Here is a 25,229-nt window from a genome sequence, read left to right on the forward strand (position 1 = left end):
GGTGAGTCACATCTCACAGACATAAAGTACATGCTCAAATAGAAAATCAAAAGGAGTTGTCAGAGCCACATGCAGGTAATGTGGATATTTGCCAAACAGAATTTAGCACCAGAAGGATTACGAACAGGAGGAGGATTCTCTGTGTTACATGCAAACACCATTCTTACAAAAATCTCTCAACATGTGTCATCAGTTTTCTTCTGCTCAACTCCTTATAAATTCATGATTTTTGATTAAAGGTTTAAAAAAAAAAAAAACCCAAATCAATCCATGATTTTTGATTAAAGGTTTAAAAATCAAATGTTAAATGAACAAAACATTTCCTAAAGTGAAACGTCCATTCAAGAGACTTCTTCAAAATTTTGCTATCTTGCCTGAATAGATCTTTCCTTCAGGTAACAAAGTCCTTAGCTTCAAAGGAGCTTCTACATACTCTTCCCCCTTGAAGCCTACTAGAACAAATTCAAACAACTTGGATCATGACATGTTTAATCAATGACCTAAAATTATTTTGGTTATCAACATGCCTTGACATGGAATTGAGATAAGGAGATTTCCCCGAGGCCAACTGGCGGGTCATAAGCAGTATTACCATTACAAATCTGAGTCCTTGGCTCCCGACCCTGTGCTGATTCCTTGGGCTGTAACTACAGTGCCTTCAGCAGTGCTGTGGAAGCTTTGGGGTCCAAGGCAGTTATTCAACATTTACTTCTTGTCAAGCTGTAAATATTCCCAGCGCTATGAAACCCCAGAAGTGCAAACTACTCCAAGCCATAGTTTTTTAAGTAAATTGAAAGCCACCGCCTGGTTTCTCTCAGCCATTCGCCGTATACCCATAAATCCTCGGTATTTCCTTAAGCTTTTGGCCTTAGAGGACACTACTTACCAGCTTAAGGGTGACCGGGACTGAGGCATTACTGACCCTGTCTGACGGGCCTCCATCTCACCAGCTCTGGCAGGGGCACGCGTTCCCTCTGCAGAGGCTTTCCACGGCTGCAGTGCCTCCTCCGGGAGCCCAGGTGGCGGTGGCGCCCGGGCACTTCCGCAGCGCGATCGCGGCCGCTGTACCGGCCACCGCTCCTCCGCCCCGCAAGATGAACTCTGGCCTGCGGCACTGGAGGGAAGCGGCCACGCTGCTGTTGGCAGCGGGCGCGCCGGGGCGACTGCCGCGCTCCCCGCTCGGCCCCTTCGACTACGAGCTGTTGCTTCTGCAGCGCAGCTCCCGCAGCGGCTTCATGCCCAGCGCCCACGTCTTCCCGGGGGGGGTGGTGGAGGCCGCGGATTTCTCAGCGGACTGGCTGGGGTTGCTGCCCGCCTCGCCTCTGTGCGGGCTGGGCCAAGTGAGGAGGCCGCCGGCCGGCAGCAACCGGTCCCCGCTCTTCGCCACCGACCGGGAGGAGCTGGGCTCGCCGCTGCCGGGGGAAGTCGCCTTCCGCATCTGCGCTATCAGGGAAACGTTCGAGGAGGCGGGAATCCTGCTGCTGGTGCCGGAGCCAGGGCCAGCGGCGGCCGGCGGGCCGCTCCCTTCGCTGCCAGCGGATCGCCTGCCCCCGGCCGCGGAGCTGAGTGAGTGGAGGCGGCGAGTGCAGCAGGACCCGGCCTGCTTCCTGCAGCTCTGCCAGCACCTGCGCTGCGTCCCCAACATCTGGGCGCTGCAAGAATGGAGCAACTGGCTGACTCCCGTCGGCAGGGCAGGGCGCGGCGGCCGGCGCTACGACACCGCGTTCTATCTGTGCTGCCTGGAGAGGCGGCCGCGCACCGCGCAGGACGGGCGGGAGGTGACGGCCTTCCTGGTAAGCGGCTCCCGGAGGAGGCGCCGAGTCCTCACCCCGCTCCATCGCAACCCTACGTCTGCCACGCCGGTGTTCCGGTGGCTATAGGGAGGAAGGAGTCTGCTTCATTCCCATACAGCCCTGGCCTCTGCCTCAGAGGAACCGGTGGGCCTGCTCCCGGCACAGGTTAAACAGATGAGCCCAGGTCTACCTCTAGCCGTCTTCATAGAGCTTTCCCATGCGAGAAAGGGACAGGCGCTTTCACCTTTCAACGGCAACCACTGTCAGAACAGGACAGTACCTGAAGTTTTGGGGCATGGGATGTATCAGATTATTTTCACCTTGCATTACTGTATTTTCCAAAGGTGTACAACAAGGAATCACTTTTTAACCGTTTACTGCAGTACCAGTGCAAGACTGTCACTATACCCTGAACATTCACCATGCTTGGAGAGGTCCTTGTGGCATGCAGAGTGTTACAAGGCTGTAACAGCTGCTAGGAATTTTTGTCTTTCATCGTTACTTGGAATGTTTCAAGTAACGTTGAAATACTGTAGTACTAAAACCAGTTTTGGAGCTATACTGATTTTTTTTTTACCTTATTTTTTTACTCTTCTGAAGAGTTCACATTTGTTAGAATTTTGTTAAGAAGAGCATAAATCTACTGCAAGTGCTTACGCACACATTTCTGTTACCAAATCCACCATGTGAGATGCAGACTACAAGCAGTTTAAACACACAAAACACAACAGGGTTTAAGCACAAACAGCTGCGCATTCATGCTCTGAAAACAGCATACATAGGAAGCAGATGTTAGGTACTTAAAATTTTTGAAGCATCAGTAGTGACCCCTGGTAACTGAGTCACACTAGGTTTTAAGGGTTGTGCTCAGAAGATTTTTAGACAGGCCCCTAAAACTATCTGTTTCTAAACTTGGCATGCCTAGGTGTAAAACAAGTTAACTTATAGGGAAAAGTAATTTCTATACATTTGTTTTATCATGGTGAGAACATGTAGGCTGTGGCAAGCTCCTTTTTTTCTAAATACCTTCCTAATGGCTTTTGAAGTTACTGTCTGCTGATGAAACTATAATTTCAAGGCCTCTTTTCATCTTACAGTGGTCATCACCTCCAGAAATCATTGAACTCTTTAAATCTGAGGAAATACGGCTTGCTCCACCCCAGTTCTATGAACTGTGTAGGCTGTGCAACTTCTCTTCACTCTGTGAGTTACATAAGTTCAGCTCTGACCGAGCTCTAGAGGGATGTGAATGCTGGATGCCTGTGATGTTAACTGCTTCAGATGGCTACATCCAGCTACTGCCAGGTAAGTAAAAAGATGGGAGTTCTCTGGAATATGTAAAAGCTTGGGAGTTGCTATGTACTCAAGCCACATTATATAAACCATCTTTAACTGTAAGGGAAATAACTGTCTTAAGGGTTATTACTGCACACTTTTTGTACTGTTTGGCTTCCTTCTTCAATACAGTTGATAATGGTGACTGCCAGAGACAAGCTACTGCATCAGACAAACAGCACAATTATTTCTGTATGTCTCAAACTCATTGATATCTTTATGAAGAAATTCTAGCATGTCGGCTTTTCTTAAGTATGTATTAGAACTCCTTACATTTAGTCCTTTTTAGTGGGAATTCTCAGTTCAGTTATCCGCTTGTGTTTGTAAGGGCAAGTGGATGAAGCACAGGTGCATTTTCTGTCTTCACAACTGTAATGATAGTGCAGTGATCTAAAAAGATACACTCATTTTCCTCCTGCCCTTTCTCCTACTTTACTCTCATTTCATGTACATTTTCCTTTTTCTTAAGATGCACATACTGTCTTCTGCTTTAGTTTGCTTTTCGTTACACATTTTTCCTCACAACTGACCTCTAGAACTTCTGCATGTGTTATTAGCACTCTTGCACAAGTATAACATGCATTTATATGCAAAACACTCGTTTCTTCAACAAAACACAAGTTTCTGTTCTTGGTCCTACTGTAGCCTATCTTTATACATGTGGAAAAGTATTTATCTTATTCCCCACCTATTCTATAAACTCCTGTCTGACCAGGCTGTGATTATAGCATATTAGTATTAGCAGGAGCACTGGAGCAGTCAAATCAACACCTTCTATGTGCACTGCAGCATCCCCTGACAGACACTTCAGAGATTTAAGGCTATATATTTAAATCTGAAAATGTTTATAGAGGCAGTTAACTTTTGTATGTAAATGTGAAATACATTTTTACTGAGATTCATGCCTTGATATTTAAAAACTGCTAGTGTCATTCAATCAAAAGGCTGAAAATTAAGTTAGGCAATGTATAACCAAAATCTTTTTCCCACCCCCAGGAGATGAGTTATATCCAGAAGATCCAGATTATACAGGAGAAAAGAAAATAATCATGTCAACAGACAAGAAGGTTGAAGATCTCATGAAAGGGGGTAGTATATTTCACAGGATAGTAATAAAAAACATCAACAATCTTTCTGTCTACGTTAATATTCAAGCAAAATACAAGCATATAAATCCATTGACAATAAACTCTGCCTGTTCAGATTACAATAGCAAATTATAGTATCTGTTTGGTTTAAAGATAGAAATTTTTTAATTACATATATATTCACTGTGAGGTTTGCACTTTTCTAATCAGTGCCAAATAGTCAGGAAAATACTCCTTTGTCCTGCCAAACTATTTTGTGTGTGCAATTTGATTTGAGTAACTAACTCTCTGAAATAGAACAGATGTGCCAGTTACAATGTTCAGAGGCCACTGAAAATTTAATGTAACCATCAACTGTTGTGATTTCATATTAACTACACTGAACAATTACTATCATATTCTACTTACATACTAACTTTAGAAATAGCTGCAACACTGGTCTGCTGGGTTACACAGGTCCTTTTCTCCCTGAAAATTTAAGTATATATTAAGTTCAGACCAAGTATGTTTTGATCTGAAGAATTGACTATGCTTCTGAAAATTACACATTAAACAACTGTAATGTGCATCTAGAAATTAATGAAATCTCCCGTTCTCTATCTGCTGACATCTCCCTGTTCTCTCTTTTATTCTGGGGAAAATCGGCATATATGTATATAGAGATCTATTAGCTGAAAGTAACTTTTTAAAAAGAATATTATGAAATTAATATTAGATTATAATATTAATATTAGATACACCTAAATTATATTTACTAATAGTAATCTAGTCAAAACTACAGTTTTCAAAAGTAGATAATTTACACAAAGGTACGTCACATTGAGTGCATTCTCAGGTTGGTTCTCAGGGATTTCAGGTTGGTTGGTTTTTTTTTTTTGTGCAATGTGTGGAATAAAGGAGCAGTGATGTAACTTCTTTACCTGGAAGAAGTAAGTATGATGACTTGACATTAGCTAGTGAAGTTCTTCAGAAAGCTTTGTTTCAGCTTTTGTTCTGTATTTCAGTTAAAAACATCTGCAAAATTTTAATTAAATTGGTTTATAGTATTCACTTGGATTGGGAAAAAAATGTGTCTTTTTCTTCTCTCTGAACATGCTCAGGCTGTTCTTGGTTTTTCAGACCTTACTGAAATTTGTATACCTCTACAAAACATGGGTCACATGAAGCAGAATATTATGCAGTATGTTATCTTCTTCAGAATATTCTGGCTAGCTCTTCTGAACATGAAGACAATGGGATAATTAAAATGGAGAGTAGAGGAAACAAAGAAAATACCCTGTAAAGCTGTCTTATATGGTATGGGCAGGGGCATCTTTCACTAGACCAGGCTGCTCCATGCCCTGGCCAACCTGGCCTTGAACACTGCCAGAGATGGGGCTGCCACAGTTTCTCTGGGCAATCTCTTCCCGTGTGTCACCACCCTCACACTAAAGATCTTCCTAACATTGTTATCAATTTTTTACCCTCTGTTAAAAAAACAAACAAACAAACAAAAAAAAAAACCAACCCCAAAACCCCTTGAAAGCAGGTGAACCATTTTATCTGGAACTTGAGAGGAATACTCAGCTTGAGGCAGTTATGTGCCAATGCCAAACTTAAGTGGTTCAGGACAAGGGTGTCCATGTCATAACTTCAAGCTAGCGACTTCAGAGCAGAAGCTACTTGCAGTTTTAATTTGCCATTTTGTGTTTAGCTCCCTTAGAGAGCACAACTTCTCTGTCCCACTGTCTCACCACTCTCACAATGAAGAATTTCTTCCTTACATATATAAACTAAAGCTACTCACTTTTAGTTCAAAACCATTAACCCTTGTGCAGTCACTACAAGCTAGTCCCATCCTCTAGCTCCCTGAACAACTGAAAGTTCAGTCTCCTAAAAATTCAGGGTCTTCACTTTACATTACTTACTTTATCCAGTCCAAATCCATCGAGATCATTAATTCAAACATACAAAACAATATACATAAGAAAATACAAAAAAAAAAAAGTAATCTTAAATTGCTCTGATTTCACAATACAGCCTTATAGTTGCTCAAGAGCTTCCTTGATGATCTTTTTATTGTTATATCTCACAGTTCTACCATTTTAGTTTTGTGATAGAAAGTAGCTATTAGGAGAAAATATTCTTAGGAAACAAATTATTCAGCAACATAGATACAGGTTAGATTCTTACCTAAGTTTTTACACCCCTGTATGCAGCGGTAGATTTATACCTTTAATCGTAGGGTTTGCTGTGTCAGAACCAGTTACTTCAATACTAAATCTGCATCTTAAAAGTGGGCAGTCTGCCTCTCCAACTTTGATTGACGCCCGTAACTTTTTCTTTTCCACCAACAAAAGTAAAATGGTCCAGGAGGGGGAGCTCTATGGCCAAGAGACAAAAGAGTTGGGGGAAAAAGTATGTATCTAAAAAAAATATATATATACACACATATATACACACGATTTTACACAGAAAGTTATGATGAAAGTTAAATGCAACCCTGAATGGCTTAGAATATACATAGAGCCAATAATGAGTGTTCAATATTTTGAGTTAAAAATATTAAAGCTGTAGTTTCAAAATCCTGAGGCCGTCTTAAGCATGGGCTTCTACCCAAAGAGGTGCGGGGCTTCATGTCCTAACTGTGTGTTTCATCCCCTTCCCTTGGGCCAGCACCTTGTCCATGCACCCTTGTGCAGTATTAAGTCAGGCCTAAACCACTCTATTTTAAGCCTGAATGGAAATGCTTTATAACTGAGCTCGAGATACAGACTGAATATTTCCCCTAAACCCGAAATAGGATTTACATCTTCTGTTGTGGAAACGCACATATTTGTGTAGCACAGCTAAACTCCAGTATGGCACTACCACTTCCCCCCCCCCCCCCCCCCATCTACCTATTTTTACAACTTTGAAGAACATGCTCCGCTACAGTCTGCTTCCTCTGATAACACACGTATCACAGCTGCCCCAGATACCACCGCTTCACGCTGCCTGACGCGACCCCACCTCAAAAGCAGCCCTAGCCCGCTGCTCCGCCATGTTCCTATGCAGCCCCTTCCCTCCGCCCCTTGGGCACCACCTCAGCTAGGCTCACCCCCTCAAGCCCGCGGCAGAACTAGCGGTAAACTTGTCACTAAAAGCTCGTTTATTGCAGCACCACGCTGAAGCAGGTGAAAAGGCGCCACTTCACCGCTAACCCCGGCCCGGCCCGGCCCCTCCCCTCCTCACCGCCCGCTTATGGTTGCTCTGGGAGTGCGCGAGCGGCGATTTCTGGAAGCCTCTGGGGCGAGTGTGAGTGTGAGGGAGCGGGTCTGGGGCTGTGTGTGGGCTCTGGCGGTGCTGGTGGCTTAAGGTTAGCGGGTTATTTTTATGGGGGTAGAGCGTGAAACTAAAGCAGAATATGAAGGAAGCTGGGGGAGGGAGGCAGTATAGCAAAAAGTACAGATTCTTAGTAGTGTTCCACCCTTTACTGAGCTCTTCTTTGGGCTGTGCTTGTAATACGTGGGCCTTTTAAGTAAAAGCTGACTAGAGGGAGGGAGGTTGGGATAGTGAGTTGATTTTTCTAGGTGTGTGTGGACCAGGCATGTGTTGAACAGAGGCAATCCTCTTCCGTCTGGTACGTATTAAGGCAGCAGTTTGAGATGAGAGGGTTAGTGCCCTCTTATATACTTCTTTATAAGGTAAATAGCATTAGGTAGGGGACTTGAATAAACGTTTGTCAGTACTTAGTTCTTACTAAATAAGCAGGAACTAAGAATGTGTTAGTAAGAACTAAGTAATGTGTTAGTAATCAATATGGTAGGAGAGCCAGCCTTTTACATGGGTATGCTTTATCCTTGATACTTTATGTTCAAACCATTTATGCAGTTCTTTAACCTGGTAATGTTTGCCTGCAGCACTTCTTGAGCTCTTATTTCAGGGCCTACCAGTTATTTGGCTCAATTAATGAGTCTATTCTGAATTTAAAATTTGAGTAGAAATGTAATATCACTCCTTTAAGTGAGTGATACGTAATTCTAGTAATATCAGATAACTTAATATGTATGTTATCTATATGTCTATTTACACTAGACATTAGGAAGAAATTTTTTACTATGAAGGTGCTGAGGTGCTGGCACAGGGTGCCCAGAGAAGCTGTGGCTGCCCCATCCCTGGCAGTGTTCAAGGCCAGGCTGGTCAAAGCTTGGAGCAACCTGGTCTAGTGGAAGGTGTCCCTGCCCATGGCAGGGGGCTGGAACTGGATGAGCTTTAGGGTCCCTTCCAGCCCAGACCAGTCTGGGATTCTATAGGTCACTTAATGGTTTTGCATTTCTCAGACAGAGGGAGCAGGAGAGGTTATTTATTCTTCTCACATGTTATTCCTGAAATGAAAGTTTTTATTTTTGAACTGCTTAAGGCAGCACTATGTCTCTCATGGTAGAGTGCAGTCTTACAGACTTAGGTGAAACCTGGAGGGTATGATTTTATCATGTGTTACCAATGTTCTAAGTATAGTTTCAGTTTGTATTGTAGTGTCAAGCTGAGAATAACCATCTCTTAGCAAAGTATATTGCTCGTTGTGACCATAATATAGAAGTATTGCTTTTTATGTAGTATGTCTGGGGACAAGTAGCAAAAATACATAGCCTTGCTTTAGGTGTGTGCTCTGTAGGTACACTTCAAAACAAATGATGTCTTTAAAAGTGGTTGATTAAACATGTGATGTTCTTTTACAGTAGCGTGGAGAAAAACTCATCTGAAAAACATGGAAGTCTTTGCATTAAAGGTATGCTGGCAGTTTTTAAAGTCTAAAGGATCGCTGTTTGCTTATTTCAGCATAGTTCTATAGAAGCCAGATTTACAAATAAGATAATACCTCTGTATTTCCCTTCAGCAGCACTTTCTATGTTTGTGGGGTTGTATGTGGAATATATGGTTTTTTGTCATTTCTTCTGGGTGTTTATATTGGTTTCATCTCAGAAGAGGGTGGTAGGGATGCAGCTGAAACCTAAAATGGAAGATGTGCAGCATGATTTTATTTGAAGCCTAGTATAGTACTAGATTTTACTGAATTCCACAGAAGAGCATGGAAAAATTTTTCAGACTACAGCCAGGACAGTTAACCCAAGGGATACTGCGTGATGTCATGCTCAGCAATAAAAGCCATGGGAAGGAAAGGGTGGGGTCTGTGGTTATCAAATTTGTTTGCCAAAGTCAGCATTATGTGTGATGATGCTCTGTTTTCCTGGAAATGGCTGAACATTCGTTTGCCAATAGGAAATAGTGAATGCATTCCTTATTTTCCTTTGCTTGCGTCTGCAGCTTTTGCTTTACCTCTTCAGCTGGGTTTATGTAAGCCCATAAATTTTCTCACTTTTACCCCTCCAATTTTTTCAGACATCCCACTGCAGGGAAGTGAGGGAGTAGCTGTGTGGTGTTTAGCTGCCTATTAGGATTAACCTAGATTAGCTGAAAGACTGGGATATGAAGGTTTACAAAGGCTGAGCAGAAAGCTATGACCTGGTTTTAAAAAACCTGTACTTTAGATTCTCTGAGCATGAAGAAGAGTCCACTAGTGAGGTTTGGTGTGTGTTTCATGGTTTTTAAACATACTTCTTGCAGACAGTATGGAAATAAAAAGCATTATGTGTTTGCATTTTACCCGAAGCCTGGTTTATCCAGCTTCTTAGGTAATGCTACTACCTTTGCAGTGCTAAAGGCACTTGGTAGCTAAGAAGTTATTTAATGAGCTAACGGTCTGAAGTTGAAAGATATTTTTGTCTGTATGCCAAGTATCTGTTAACAGTAATTTTTAAGATGCCTCACTAAAGATTTTAGATTTTATTTTTACATTTGCTGATCAGAGATTCTTAAAAACACCTTATTGTTATAGCAGGCACTAATTATACTTGTTATCTACTCCTTGCCCCAGGTTGAAGATCCAGGTTGCTTTTGGGTTACTATGAAAGAATGTGGGCCTTTCGTAGTTGATGAAGTGGCATATAAAAAACTGAATGATGAAATTAATCAGTTCTATGACAAATCTTACAAAGATGCACATGAAGTAAAGCCAGTAATGGTGGAAGAAGGCCAGGTAAAATTGTTGCTATATTGTGCTGGTAGAATAATTTGTTGCTTACGTTGATCTGGGTATGAGGTATCCAAGATACACATTAATCTTTTTAAATATTGCTATATAGAACAGTAGGTAATGGCATTTATATGGGTTATGTCTTCTTACCTGTAAACTCCAAAGTTACATAAGCTGTGATGCTTGCATTTTAAAAACAAAATTGAGGGCTATATAATACTGTATTCTTGCCTCATAAAAAATCTTTTTTGAGTGTAATTTTTCTCCATTTACAAGAACCTGCTGTTTTGCTCTTTTTCAGGTTTGTGTGGTTTTCAGTGAGGAGCTCAGATGTTGGTGTAGAGCAGTTATTAAGTCGGTCATGTACTGTACAGATAATTATCAAATGGAATGTTTCCTTGTGGATTATGCAAAATACATTTTTGTTAAATCAAAGGAGTAAGTGTTTGGGTTTTTTTTACACTGTGACTGAAATACTTTTGTTATTTAATGTGTACAGATAGTATTTATTTAGATTGATAATGACAAGGATTTGATTTAATTGAAGTGTAGGTTGGGTCCTCAAGAAACTACTCACAGTATGATAGGCCCTTGCAAGTGTAGATGCAAACCAGTTTTTGTTTTCTGAATTTGTAAAGATGATTTCTATTGTAGGTTTTGGATTTTCTTTGAAGATTTGAAATAGAAATAATGTCAGCTTGTTATAACTGAAATGTATGTTTGCTAGTTAACATTAGCTGTGTATACTTTCCTCCCTTGTAAAATGGTTGTATGTAGCTTAACCAGCTTTTGATCTAGAGAAAAGTACATGGGTTTTATAACTTGTTTATTAAGAGCTGACTGACTGGTGAAAAAAAAGTTGAGTTTTTGCAAGCTCCCTGTTTATAACAAAACCACTATGAAACCAGCTGTTCCTAAAACCTTAAAAAATATGTTCTGTACAGTAGCTGTTCCAGCTTTTGGCTAGATTTAAAGCTCATTTCCTGAAAAAACTTTTACAAAAGTTTTTCTGTAGCATTCCACGAAATTAAGAATGATTATTTGAAGTATTTTAAAATAAATCTGAAGTTAAATAATGCTTTTAAGTTGAATGTTGCTGTATTGGAAAACAACGTGACAATGCCATGAGTTTAAAATACGTTGAACTAGAAGTTAATGTGATACTTGCTGCTTTTTCATTGTAAAAAAAAGAAAAAAATGTTACACACAAAAGTGTAAGTCTATGGATTTTTTTGGTTTTTTTTTAATAATTTTATATGGATCACTGTATACGGTGGCTTGTTGGTTGTTAAATGTCTCCAGCCAGACTACGTGTAAGGGGTGAGATTGATGTAGAACCATAGAAACATAGAATCATAGAATAGTTAGGGTTGGAAAGGACCTTAAGATCATCTAGTTCCGACCCCCCTGTCATGGGCAGGGACGCTTCATACTAGACCATGTCACACAAGACTCCATCCAGCCTGGCCCTGAACACTGCCAGGGATGGAGCATTCACAACATCCTTGGGCAACAAATTCTTTAGGAAAATGAGCACAAATGCAAATGAGTGTGTATATTAGAAAGGTGGATATGAGACAGTGACTTCTGGAGAGTAAAATCTACTCTGTAAAATGAGATTATTTCCACTTCTGTTTTAAGCATTCAAGTTGCTATGGAACCATTTATGCAGCTCCCATATAGAGCAAAAAAGTGTAGACTGTATCGCACAAGGCCAGTGACATTGCGTATTGACTTGTGTGAAGAGACTGCAAAAATAGTGTAAGTAGAGTTTAATGATTATATTCTGTTCATAAATACCTTAAATGTGAAGTTGTCTTTTTTTGTTTGTTTTTTTTTCAATAGGTAGTATTTCAGGAAGAACAGAGAACCAGTTTTCCAAGTCTTACTTGCTGTTTCTTTAAACAGAACTGCTTCCTTAACAATTCTTCCTTAATGATTTGGGGTTTGTCGTTCACCTGTTTTGGTATTTATTTAGAAATCTGTGGAAGTTTATACAAGTTTTTTGAAACCTACTTAGTAATATAATCTATCCTTATGTATTGTTCTGTACAGATACTCATCTTACTCCTGATACTCCTTGTGTGTGGTAGTTACATGTACCTGAACTAAAGTTCTATACCTGTATATAAGTAGTGTTGGTTTTCCCTATTGTTTTTTTTCTGAACATATTTTGGATTTCTGTTGTGCTTTATTTATAATCATGTTAGTATTATACTCCTTCAAAGCCTGGGGTCTGGTGGTAAAATGTTTTTGTTTCCTTGAGTTACAGGGGGCTGTTGTTGAAGATCCTGCCAACTTGAGAGGGACATGATTAGATCACTGGGAAATACAGCTCTGCAGCAAGAAAGCTGCTTTAATTTGTGTTACTAAAGAATACTTAAAACTACATGTAGTCATGCAGGTTTTTGTTGGTTTGGTTTTTTTAATACTCTTGTTTGGAGGAAGAAATTAGTATCTGACTTCCTGTATTCTGACAAAACAAATATTAGCCAGGTTTACATAGAAACAACGTATGTCTTCAATGGACCATCATTGGGAATTACCAGAAAAAGTAGTAAATAGACACATTTTGTTCACGGTGCTGTTCATTTGGTTCACTTTTTTAAAGTTGCAGAAAATGGTGAAGAGTGAACTTGATTTTCTGCTACAGACTTCAGTCTTCAGCACTTCAGTATTTAAGTGCTTGTTCAGAATTGCTCAGTATCTATTAATGTATTACAGAAGTGGATTCTTCCTTTCTTTTGGGTTATTCTGTTTCATTTGTAACCATATTTTATGTAAGCCATCATACCTTGACAAAGCAATATCCAGTAACATCAGCGCGTTTTATTGGTGAGCTGAAAAAATATTATTAAGACTAAAGATGGATTCTAAGTAGGAAGAGTCTGCTGATATGTCTAGTTGATGCGCTTCTTAAGATCTGGTGTGGCTTGGAATAATACCTTTACCTACTTCCAAAGTTAGTTTGCCTTTTTTTTTTTTCTTTCCCAAAACTGCCATTTTAATTTTTTATGATGTGGGATAACTGGTTGTGTTTGTTTTCCTAGACCAGCCAAACGATGGGATAGTGCTGCTACATGGTATTTTCAGAACCTTCTCAAAGGTAAATGAGACCTGCCAAAATCATAATTGGCACTATTTTTGGAAAAACAAACTGTTAGAGGAAATGTAGTACTTGTGCTTATGCATTTTATTAGATGTAAAAATGTATATTAAAAAGAGCAGTTGCGAACACATTTTTGGATGGACTGAATAAGGCAAAAATACTTGAGCTGCGTCTTGAGTACTGTGGGCTTCCATGCTGCATAAATTTTGATAGTCGATCAGATGATATCTGGCTCTTGGATAGGCTAGATAACATAGCACATAGCACTCACGCAACATCTGTTTTGAACAGTGGAGCCTTTCCTGGGTATTTAGCATAAATCATTGCCTCAGCATCATAGTGGGAGTTTTGTACAGAGATGGGAAGATCTGTCTTAGGAGTTTATGCATTCGGTTATTTTTTGATAAGGATGCAAGCACCAACTTAGAAAAGGAGCATCTGTTATGCTGTTAACAAATAGATTAAGCCCCAACTAGCTACTTAATAAGCTAGAACTGTTTTTTACTCCCCTGTGTTCTTGTCCCCATGTTTGGTGTTTCAGTAGGTTACCTAGTCTTTTTCATGTGAAACCCTCTGTTCTGCTCATATGCTTTGGCCTGAAAAACTACTTGCTTACTCACAAGTAGAACAAATTCCACATAAAATGTATTTGGGAAGGAGAGGATGAGTTTATGAAAGCAGCATAGGATCTTTAGGCTGATAATTTCACAAGCTAACTGGGACAGAGCAATTCTTGCTGTTTACTTCTCCTCTCATTTAAGTGTGACTGTGCAAAGTAAAGGTTAGTAGGGAGCAATATCTTCATCAGTATTCCCAGGCTATATCATAAGTAGTAATACATATATTTTTCTTATTGCTAGCACATTATTATTGTATGCAGAAGTGCTTCAGAATTTATGAACAGAATTTTATCATCCTTGTTTGCTTGAATGAAGACTCTAGCCAAGCTGTAAAATTGTACAAATATAACTGCTTTCAAGAAAAGTAAATGTCAGGTTTGGAAAGTATGCATTTTTACTACAGACTGTCAGAGTCTAAAACTAAGACTTTTAGTGCAGAACCAAGTCTAGCTTATAGAGAGGTCATTAATTTGTATTGTCTCAATCTTCCATCAAAGACTAAGGCAGACTTCGTTTTTGTATTCTTAATGTTTTACTGCTGTGTTTCTTTATTTGTTCATTTAAAAGTTACTATGTTTGTGCTAGCATCTCTAAGGAAATAGGTTACACATTTAATTGTGATTTCTATTTTTGTCTATCTTGGGAAGTACAAGTGAAAAATACTGCTAATTTGATTAGGGTTTAATTTTTTACTTGTTCTTGTGTGTATTATTTTATTTAGCTTCTACCCATATGACAGCCAAGTTGTGTGCCATAGAAGATAACACATTTGATGTTTTCCTTTATGTGACGATAAAAGATGAAAAGGTAAAATACTTATTTATCTACAAACCTATTCATGCACTTTGCTGTGTAAGTTGTAACTTTGATGTTTAAGACTGAAAGGCATTATTTGCAAGTGAGTTTTGTAATTTATGTCAGATACAGTAGATGCTAAATCATAACTTATTAGGAGTTTTGGTTTATACTTCTGTTGCTTGTAAACTTCTGGAGGAATTCCAAAAGGCAGAAATTCCATCTTATTTAATGTGAACCTCTCTCTGGAAGGCATTGACAGGCCATTGGAGTCAAGCAAGTACTTCAAATAGACAACTTTGTGAATTATTTAGCATACTTTCGTACCTTTTTGTGGTATCATGCTTAAAGATGTTTCGATAAGGCAATAGCATAGTAGTATAAAAATAAATAGAAGTTCATGCTTGCTTTTGCATAAGACTGAATCCTCGAACTTTTGCAGGTCGGGGGAATCAAACCAAGCCTAGTTCCGCTTGCCAGGATGTGTAATTTGTGCTAAATCCTTGGTGTAGCTACTGGCAGACTTGAGCAGCTATATGGTAGATAGAAGTGAATGTATCTTAATACTGCTTCTACTTGGAGTGCTTTACCGAGGCTTTTAACACTGGAGCCATGGTCTTAACTTTGAAGATACATACTAATTTTAATATCTTCTCTTAGAATCCCAATTGTTACTTATCTCTGAACCAGTGGAGTTGAAGTTTTAGGTTTGGTATTCCTTCATTCTCCCAGAATTTGATGCACACTGAATCAAAAAGGAATAAACCAGTGTGACAGACTTAGGGGTTGTTGGTTGGTTGGTTGGTTGGGGGGGGGGGGGGGGTTGGGGAGGGTTGATTTTTTTGGATTTTTTTTAAGGATTATAGAAAACACTAATTCAGGCAGTAGCACGGTGGCTAATTAAGATGGCTAATTAACACCTCTTTGAAGAATGTACAGGAAGATAGTAATGATTTTCCTGTTCTGGAGTTAATATCCTTGTGGTTCAGCCCAGATCGGTTAACTTCAGCATTGCCAGTTGCTCTGCTTCCATTGCTGCAACCACCACCACAGGGCATTTGCCACCATCCATGAGTCAGTACAGAGATAAAGTACTGGCCACTTTCCTCATTCAGCAATGTCCAAGGCCAGCTGAATGACTTTCACCTCTGCAAACCAACTCAATTCACCATCTGCTTCAGCAGTTTCTGCAGCTTGTCGTAGGGGACTCCATGCAGCTGTCTTCTGTCTCCAGTGCTTCCAAAGCACCGGAGGTGCCCACTGGTGTAAGTGCTTCCCCATACAATCCCACACACCCTGCCACTCATGACTGTCCAGTCTTGGGAAAGATCTCTAGGTAGTATTCTTAAATAGTCGTTTAACCATAGACAAGACCCGAGCCATACCCTGCTTAACTTCTGAGATTGGACAAGATCAGGTCTTCTCGGGGTGGTCACGCTGTAGGTGAAACATAGAGAGCAAATGCAGCAAAAAGCTGGTTCCCAGCAAAAGGAGCAGGATGTTTTCAAGGGCATTGAAAGGATATTCAAGATCTGTAACTTTCCCAGAATCAACTCGTACTACAAATAGCCTTGTGGGGGAACAGAGGGTGTGAGGGCATATCTCTTACGTAGGTTGACCCCCTGAGGAAAGGAAAAACAAAGATGTGTAATTGTTAAAAATCCTCATTATATGCATCCTATAGTATAGAGGTGATGACAACACTGGGAATGCAAGACAGACCAGTTTCATGAGTCTATTGTATTGCAAGTCATTACCATGAAGTACAAGGAAACAAGAACCGTAGCCCAGGCCCCCCTGCTGGTAAACACTAAAACAGAAATACTGGCCGTAACTAAGGTACAACATGCTGCAACTCTGAGATCAAGCACAACAACTCTGAGAGCCAGTAAATCAGCATTGTGACAAGTGATTATTAATCCAAAACAGTGAATGCTTATCACAAGTACAATTAGACCTGCTCTGGTCAGATCTGTCGTTACGTCAACCCTTCATGCCCCACATTGGGTGCCACAAAGAACTGTTGTGGTTTAAGCCCAGCCAGTAATTCAGAACCACGTAGCTGCTCTCTCGCTCCTCCCTCTTCTTCCTCCCCTGCACCTGGAGTGATGGGGAGGAGAATCAAAAGAATGTAACTCCCACTGGTTGAGATAAGAACAGTCCAGTAACTAAGGTATAACACAAAACCACTGCTGCTACCACCAATAATAATAATCATACAGGAAATAACAAGGGGAGAGAATACAACCGCTCGCCACCTGCCAACTGACACCCAGCCCAACCCAAGCAGTGATCTGGCCCTTTGGGTAACTCCCCCCAGTTTCTGGGCATGACATGCTGTGGTATGGAATACCCCTTTGGTTAGTTTGGGTCAGGTGTCCTGTCTCTGCTTCCTCCCGGCTTCCCCTCCTCCCTGGCAGAGCATGAGACTCAAAAAGTCCTTGATCAGAGTAAACATTACTTAGCAACAACTAAAACCATCGGTGTTATCAACGTTGTTCCCAGGCTGAAAGCCAAACCATAGCACTGCACCAGCTACTAAGGAGAAAAATGACAGCTACTGCTGAACCCAGGACAATTCTTCAGGAAACATTCACTGGTACTGCTTATGTCTTACTACTGTTGTTTACAGCTTCGCATAAATTTTAAACTAGTATGTGATGGTGTAGGTTATTGTTCAGTATTGATCAGTAAAGATCTTGGGTTTTTTAGGTATGTGTTAATGATGATCTTGTCTCGAAGAACTTTGCTCGTTTTGAGGAAGCTGAAGAGAATACAGGGAGTTCTGCAGATTATCAGGAGAATCAAACCTCATTAAATGCTGAGAGTCTTCCATTGAAAATTGTTAGTCCTGCACTTGCTTTCAGGCCAGTGCTGTTTCAGAAGAAGATACCAGCAAATCTTGGAACAGGTGGGAACCATTCGTGTGGGGAAACAAACAAGCAATGCATTATGTGTCTTCAATTGCATATATTGAACATGGACCTACTGTCTTGGTTTGAGTCCATCAACTGGATCCAATGGTATGCTGACAAACAGTGCTTATATATCAAAATTTGCAAAGATGATCATACCAGATTCAAGAATAAAACTTTTTGTACTCTGAGTCAAAGGAAGGCCAAGGTTGAGTTACACTGGCATTAGTTAATATGCTTAATAGCAGTGAATATTCCTGAAATTACTTGTGGCATGGATCGGTGATGCATTGCTGGGTTTTTTGAGTTTGGTGAATTTATTTGAAGAGAGTTGCTTCTAACATGAGTGTTTACCATGAGTTGTCTCACAGTGATTCAAGTCTGTCTTTTTACAACTTTCCATCTTCCAGTCTTGTGTCTACTCAGTTCACCTGCTGTTATCTTTATGTAAAGATAACTATTTTTTGGTGGTTCTTTTGCCATTGGGAAATGATACAAACAACTAAACAAGTCAGTTGTAACCCACTGCAAATAAAAATGCTGGCTGTTCAGATAATCAAAAATGTGTATCTGCATTTTTTACTTTTACTAGGTCTTCCTGTTTCCAGTTCCTCCCTTGAAGACGCACACCAAAGGTTAAGCGCAGATCCAGATTTAAATACTGTGCCGGTAAATATTGTATTTTGTATTTAACTGTCAAAAGACGAACTAAATTAAACACATAGGATGGGTTAGGAATCCTGTAGTCATCTAGCTTGTTATTCTGTGTAACTTAGATCTGAGGGACTGGACTAATTCGTGATACAGGTAAAAAAAGAACATTGTACTACAGTTCTTTGGTTTTGTTTTTTTTTTTTTTAATTGCAGTTACTTAAAACAGTGTACTACAGTCCTTGAAAATTTTGTGCTTCTCTTTGCGCTCTTAGCTATAGTTTTCTGAAGGTGATAGTTGTCAACATTACACAGTTTTCTGAATATATAAAAATGTAAATTTCAGTGATTCCCTGAAAACAGAACAGTCCTTATGCTGTACCATGGTAAACATTCTTTGGAGTCTTATTTGTTGACTTGTGTAATAGTTTAAATCTCTAATCTTGTTTCTTGCTGTTTTCTCTTTTTGTTTGCTATTCTTTTCTGAAACACTTTCAGAAGGTCAGCACTCATTTTTGAGTGTTACATCATGTACCGAATTGCACCATTGGAGGTATTATAATGTCCATGGGGGAAAGGAAAATTAGCTGATGGATTCTAGGCACATAATCACAATTGAGTGTATGCCGTCACAGGTCTTCTGAAGAGCCTGTATGCTGTTCCATGTCTTTCTCTTCTAGGTGCTTTAAAAGGAGGAGTTTGCTTTATTATGGCAACAGAGCTGCTACTTCTGTTGGGTGGGGTAAAAAAGAAGTTTTGCAGAAGTTATTTTTTTAGTTCTGCTGAGAATTGAAGGATGACAACCACTTCTGAACTTAAGCTGTACAACTTAACTAAAATATTTTTGTGAGAATGAGGAAAGTAGTCATATAGATTCTTAGGGAAGCAGAGCAGGATTGCTTTTATAACCTCCTGCAAACAGTCAGCCGAGGTACCTTTACCAGCTGCTTGAGTGATGCAGGTCTTTAACCAAGTCACATCTTGTCCATTGATGACTGGTAACTAATGATGAATACTAGAAAATCCCCTGTTCAGAACCAGATGTTTTCAGGGTAACTGTGAATCCTGTATCTGTTACTGGTTACTCCCTTGAGGATTTGTAGTGTTGTTCAGTTTAAGTTCATGTGCATTGTTTTTGTAAGTGTGGACTGGGTAACCTGTTTCTGTTTTTACTCCCATCTGTGGCATGTAGGATTTGCATGTTTTTTCTTAATTTTATTGTAAAAATAAAAAGGTTTAATAAGTAATCAGTGTGTGTTCATACTAGCTCAGGTCCACAGTTATGACTGTAGCTTGAGATGTGACCATGAACTAATTTTTCTTTTGTGTGGGTGATGTTCTTGTTGTATGTTCAATTCTTAGTTAAGAAAATACTGTCCTGTAACAAGATAGATGGCTTTCTGAAGTTTGTTTCATAAAAAATCTTGCCTTATTCAGACAAACTTAAAATTTGTACAAAAATTCTCCAGAATATTTGGAAAATCCTAGAGTTGGGTAAGAAAACCACATTCAACTCAATAAAGAAAACAGTTTTTCTAAAATGTTGCTTTTGAACAGTATTTTTGTACTAAAAAGTGTTTGCCTTTTCTTGGTAGGTTGTCAAAGAAGTTCCAGATTTGCCTTTCAAGGAAAATACGGAAGTCCACACAGACAAGTATGGTGCAGTGTGTTCAGTATTTTAAGGGGTTATGTAATCAAAGACTGAAGAGCTGTAGTATGTTTCCAGTTTATTCTCAGCCATCTGAAAGGGTGGAGGGTAAGAGAAGATGCATAAACATCTTCTTAGATGCTTTTGGGGACAAAGGAAATTTGAAGCTGCTGGTACTTTATCCAGACTACAATAAAAATAGCAGCTCTTTTTAAACAATAGCTTTGATAACAAGGATGTGATGGGGGAGTATTTTTCTGCAAACTAAACATGTTAAATTGTTTTATTCTTAGTGTGATTTATAAAGTTCTCAAACTTAATGAAATATGACTATGAATTGATTTGTGCAAAGCTTTTTCTATGCTGCATATCAGTTGATGAATATGTAATGAACCCAAACCCTGTTTCTTTTAATGCAGTTTCTAACTGATGCAAAGCTATATTGTCTTCTTTTTTTAAGAAACTATTTTATAGTGCAGTCTAATTATCTTTTAAAGTTGATGGATCCTCCAGTTGTCTTCAGGTTTAAAAACAAAATAAAAATCCATAGGATTATTTTCAGGTGCCTGAAAGCTAATACTGAATTCTATTTTGAAAATGGTACTATCTGATTTCTTCTTTTATGCTCAAGGGTTTTCCTTCTTGTAATAGGTACTGCATCAAAAATACTTTGAGTGAATTGCTTTATGACATTTTAGAAATATTTGTGATAGTTATAATTCTACTTTTGCATTTATGTTGGATTTAGTATTTGCATGCTTTTCTCAGGCTTCAGCAGTGCTTAAATTCTGATCTTCCGAAGACAAACATAGTAGAAGATGACCAACAGGTATTTCAAGGACTTTAATTTAAACTTTTTTACCTTCTTTTGTGCAAATGTGTTGTGTATTTGTGGAAGGTTGTGGTAGTGTTGGGGTTGCAGGGCTGGTCTTTGTGTGGTCTTTGTGGAAGGAGTTAAGGGGCTAATTCCAGCTGCATCAGTGGCAGGACCCACTGTAGGCCAAAGCTGAGCCAACCAGCAAAGTTGGTGGTACCTCTGGAAAACATGTTTAAGGGCAAAAAATAAAGGGGAGGGAACAAAAAAAAGTGGGAAGCAGAGCCAATGCCAAGGTCAGAGGGGTGGAAGAAGCTCTGTGCTGGAGTAGGTGTACCTGAAGGGACTGCAGTCTGTGGAGGACCCATGCTGGAGTGGAGGAAAGAAGTGAGAGCGAAGGAGCAACAGGGAGAAACTGCCATGTTATGACTGTAGTCCCAGCCTTGCAGTGCTCATTGCCGCAGTGGTGGGACTGACTGTAACCTGCACTGATGAGAAGCCTGGCAGTGGGGAAGGAAAGGTGTTTTCCTGAAATCTGTAAATGTTTGTTTCTTTGGGTTTGTTTTCCAATAGCCAAATCAGTACTCAGGTATTAATTGACAACAAATGAAGTTAACCTAAGGTTGAATCTGATTTGCATGTATCAGTAATTAAGTAACAGTCCTGTCTCTATTTTGACCCGTGAATCTTCTTGCTCAGTCTTACTGTTTTTCACCCCCATCCCTCTGGAAGGGGAGAATGAGAGAGCAAGTGGCTGTGTAGGTCCTTGGCTGTCAGGCAAGGGCAACTCACTACAGCAAATTTTACTAGTCACTGTTTTTTAATTGTATTTTAATCTTGTTGTAGCTGACTGCCAGTTGTACACAGAGTATCTAGTGCTTTCTCTTAAGTGGTTTAAGACAGTTGTGTTGAGACAGCCTTGATAAATCTTTCTATAAAAAATAATAATATTTGTCTCACCGCCAGTCTATATAACTTGGCTATATGTAAGAGTCATTTAAACGTATTTACAGTTTGTTTGACTATTTTTCATCAAAATAGCATTTTTTAAATACAACGATCACTTTTTGAGTCATATGTAAGCTAAAACACTTTCATTAAGTTTTGCCTTTGTCATCTGTCATGGTTCCAGAGTTCTAAAAATCTTAGTGAAGAAAGAAACTTAGTCTTTCTTAGCAACAAAATCGAGCCATCATCAAGTCTGGAAACAGCACCACTCTTTCATGAGCTCAAAAAGGTAATGCTAACGTAATATATTAGATTGAATCTCTTTTAAATCTAGTATCGCATCCCAACTTCAGATAACTGATTATTAAAGTAATACCTAATTTTGATAGAGGAATGTCTAGGAAGTTCTTGTGGTTGAATAACTGAAGCATCAGAGAGATGCTGTAAGAATTGTACATACATTCTTCTGGTATATTAGCCACTAGCACAAGTCGTGAGATTCAGATTTCAATATAATTAATTCAGCCCAGAATAGCTTTTTTCATATTGCATGTAAAGGACTTTCATCCTGTGGGTCTAAAGCTTTTAAATTGTAAATGTTGTGTTTTGTTACTGTTTTAAGTGTGCAGTTTTCATGTGGAGCTCTTATTTTTCTCTTTCTATAGGAACTTACTCGGAAACAGTTCTTAGGCCCTAACTTCACAGAATCTTACTGTTGGCCTTCAGTAGCTCGAGGATGTGATGTAGTTGCTATCTCGTATCAGGGAAATGATCCTTTCATATATGTTCCACCACTACTTACTTTACTGCAGTTGGAAGGTTGCTACAAAGCCTTTACAAACAAGAGTGGAGTATGTATATGTTGGAGTAGTAACAGGTGTTCTGATGTGCAGATGTAGAATAATGATCTCAAAGGTTGTGCATGTTCAGAATGTATACATTTAATGGGAACTTACTGGGTGATCTCTGTAATTACATGATGCTTGCCAGTTTAAGTAAGCCTTTTGCTTAGAGCCTTACACAGATGGGCCACATGAATGTGGGAGTCTAAAACTTATTTATCAAGTAATACCTAACAAGTTGTTAGTGTTACATCACTTTGATACTTAATGAAGCTTTGCTTTTAGGGGGATAGTATGTAGTAATTAAGTGGAAAAATTGTATTGGCTGTTCTAAATATTGTAATTTATTTTTCTAACTTGTATTAGATCACAGAAACAGAATTACTGAGGTTGTTAGGGACCTCTGGAAATAACCAGACTCTGAACTCTTGTCTGATACTATGCTGTAAAATTTTATATGTATGTATGTAGCCACTAGCACTTATTTTATGTCCTGGGTGGAAGAAGGCACAACTTGTTTTTGAGCTGCTGAAAACATACGAGAGATGCTCCAGACAGTTTCATCCGATGTTGATAATACTTGGGCAGAACAAAGCAGCAGCTAGCAGTGTGAAAATACAAGGCTGTAAGAATACTTTCTATCTTAATTATGCTTGAAAAACAATGTGGGCTGCTTTAATTGCAGGAAATTGTGAAAGAAGCAATTTATACTTCAGTTTCTTGTTTTATAAAGTGGTAATTCTGTTTCTTTAATGATACAATTCTGTAGTGATACATGGAGTTAGTAGTGTATTTAGCATTACTTGGTGTTAAAGCTGTTTGAATATCTGTATGTTCAGCATCTTTTTGCTTAGTTTTGAGTAATAACAGTCTTGAACCAAATTAGTGGTATGGTTTTGCTGAAGGTCATGCTGTATAAGGATTAATTGTGGACTGACTTGACTTAGAACTAGATTTATAATAGCTTTATTGATTTATGAGCATCCATTGCTGGTCAGAGGTACTGGGTCAGTCAGGGTTGGAGCTAATTCTCTTCACAGTCTGTATGGTCCTGTGTTCAGGATTTTGAATGGATTTCACTCATTCAGAACCTCTTGAGTATTACCAACTCAGGTCTGGAATATATGCAGGGGTAGAAAAATGCAAGCAAACTAAAAGTGACTGTTGACCAGAAGCTGTAAAATGTAGTTCAGTGTTCTCTGTATTAAATAGGCAAATAAATAAATACAAACATACAAAACCCCCACACAAAACAACAGGACCAAAAAGAAACCCCACAACCCTCCCAAACTTGTGGTGCATCTTGAAAAGCAAATGTGGCCTTTTTAATAAAACTACAAAGTCCTATAGTATCTTACTGATATTCTCTCAAGTTGTAAGTTACTGTTAACATTCTTTTCCTCCTACTTTTAGGTGAAGTAATAGTGACTACACCGTATAGCTTCCTGAGACTGTTTGAACATCACAATTTGTTTTGTCGACTTTGCCATCTTGTTCTTGATGAGATGGAGGTGCTCTTTTCTGATGCTGCTGAACAGGTAAGTGGCTGATATATTCTGCTAAAATGTTGTTCCCGTTGTTTGCAAGCTGTGAAAACAGTGGCACATACTGGAAAAAAAAAAGTCTTCCCAACCCCCTGTGGTAGGGTTGAGTCAGAAAATGGAATTTAAAGAAATCACATCTGTATACTTCTGGCAGAAAGAAGCGCTGGGAAGGTGGAGATGTCATCTGTTAAATCTGACTTTGCCTGCTATTCTTGTCTTTTTTTTGACGTTTTTGGTTGGGTTTTGTTTATTTTTTAACTTAGCTCTGTTTTTCCCTGTTCCACACTGCTGCTCTATTGTTCTGTCTTCATTTGCTGTGGATGGTTTCCCAAGGATTTGCTTTCTTTTTTCAATTTGGTAGCAGTAGTTTGAATATAGGTATCTTAAATCTGCTTTAAAGACTTGCATCATCTGTGTGTAACGAGCTTCTCTCTTATCAGTGCTGTTTAAACAGTTTCAGTTCAGGAACCATCTTTATTGGTAAGTTTCTCAGTCTCTGGAGAATGAAAGGCAGAAGTGAGTCAAATAATCAAGGGATCAAATAATCTTGGAAGCAATCATAAAATCTTTCCTTGGGCCTTAATGTCAGTGCAGTCAAAAGCAGAAACTGATCCCAACTCTGAAAATCTTGGCAGAGCAGCAGCGTTAAGCTTCAGCTTGACAAGGATGTATATATTGTGTCAGATTTAAAATGTTGTCTCAAACTTGAATAAGATTTTTTTTTTTATATTGCTGCTTTTAGGCTTTGTAGAACAGATATTTCTGTTGGTATTGCAGCATATTACATCAGTGTGCAAAAAAGGTTTACCCATCTTTATTCACTGTCATAGATTTTTTTTTTTTAATCATTAACTTATATTACCTGTTTAAAAGTTGATAAGACTAAAAGACTGTGTTTCTAGCTGCAAAAAGCTGGAGAAACATCTTAATAGAGATTGCCCAATTTGCTATGTGTGGAGCTGTTAAGTGTGCCCTTGTAGCACCAAAGCAAGTCATAAATTAGATTAAATGTCATCCTTATCCAGTGGGGCATTCCTTTTCTCTGATTAGGCTGGTCATTATGTTGTGTTCC

General features: G+C 39.2%; 2 protein-coding genes across 10 annotated transcripts in view; both read left to right on the plus strand.

Moving 5' to 3' along the window:
• The first annotated feature begins 1,059 nt into the window (after positions 1-1,059).
• NUDT19 (nudix hydrolase 19) lies at positions 1,060-4,495 on the plus strand. Its single transcript, XM_057400157.1, has 3 exons — positions 1,060-1,793; positions 2,891-3,098; positions 4,125-4,495. The coding sequence occupies exons 1-3, from the start codon at positions 1,095-1,097 to the stop codon at positions 4,349-4,351; spliced, it is 1,134 nt and encodes a 377-aa protein (XP_057256140.1). The 5' UTR covers positions 1,060-1,094; the 3' UTR covers positions 4,352-4,495.
• A 4,445-nt stretch (positions 4,496-8,940) lies between these two features.
• Positions 8,941-25,229, plus strand: part of TDRD12 (tudor domain containing 12) — a 33,287-nt gene continuing 16,998 nt past the window's right edge. For 6 of the 9 annotated variants that reach the window (XR_008971064.1, XR_008971063.1, XM_057400158.1 and 3 more), the window contains exons 1-14: positions 8,941-8,966; positions 10,113-10,274; positions 10,573-10,709; positions 11,913-12,032; positions 13,322-13,377; positions 14,722-14,807; positions 17,508-17,706; positions 18,303-18,379; positions 19,957-20,015; positions 20,778-20,838; positions 21,956-22,060; positions 22,437-22,622; positions 23,085-23,238; positions 24,027-24,151. Coding sequence is in view for 7 of the 9 variants with exons in the window: in XM_057400158.1 (XP_057256141.1) it covers positions 8,946-8,966; positions 10,113-10,274; positions 10,573-10,709; positions 11,913-12,032; positions 13,322-13,377; positions 14,722-14,807; positions 17,508-17,706; positions 18,303-18,379; positions 19,957-20,015; positions 20,778-20,838; positions 21,956-22,060; positions 22,437-22,622; positions 23,085-23,238; positions 24,027-24,151 (1,548 nt within the window). In the remaining 2 variants the exon portion in view is untranslated. Of the gene's footprint in view, positions 8,967-10,112; positions 10,275-10,572; positions 10,710-11,912; positions 12,033-13,321; positions 13,378-14,721; positions 14,808-17,507; positions 17,707-18,302; positions 18,380-19,956; positions 20,016-20,777; positions 20,839-21,955; positions 22,061-22,436; positions 22,623-23,084; positions 23,239-24,026; positions 24,152-25,229 lie in introns of those variants that run through there. The other 3 variants (XM_057400163.1, XM_057400164.1, XM_057400165.1) reach the window with 3 other exon arrangements.

Source organism: Pezoporus wallicus, unplaced genomic scaffold (genome assembly GCF_028554395.1).
Source record: "Pezoporus wallicus isolate ANWC-B61680 ecotype Strahan unplaced genomic scaffold, APGP_CSIRO_Pwel_v1 contig_447, whole genome shotgun sequence".
In the NCBI taxonomy this organism is placed as follows: domain Eukaryota; kingdom Metazoa; phylum Chordata; class Aves; order Psittaciformes; family Psittacidae; genus Pezoporus; species Pezoporus wallicus.

Coding starts and splice junctions, on each gene's coding strand:
- NUDT19 (XM_057400157.1), top strand. CDS start 1,095: ATGAACTCTGGCCTGCGGCACTGGAGGGAAGCGGCCACGCTGCTGTTG. Junction 1,794..2,890: donor GGGAGGTGACGGCCTTCCTG/GTAAGCGGCTCC, acceptor TTCATCTTACAG/TGGTCATCACCTCCAGAAAT. Junction 3,099..4,124: donor CTACATCCAGCTACTGCCAG/GTAAGTAAAAAG, acceptor TCCCACCCCCAG/GAGATGAGTTATATCCAGAA.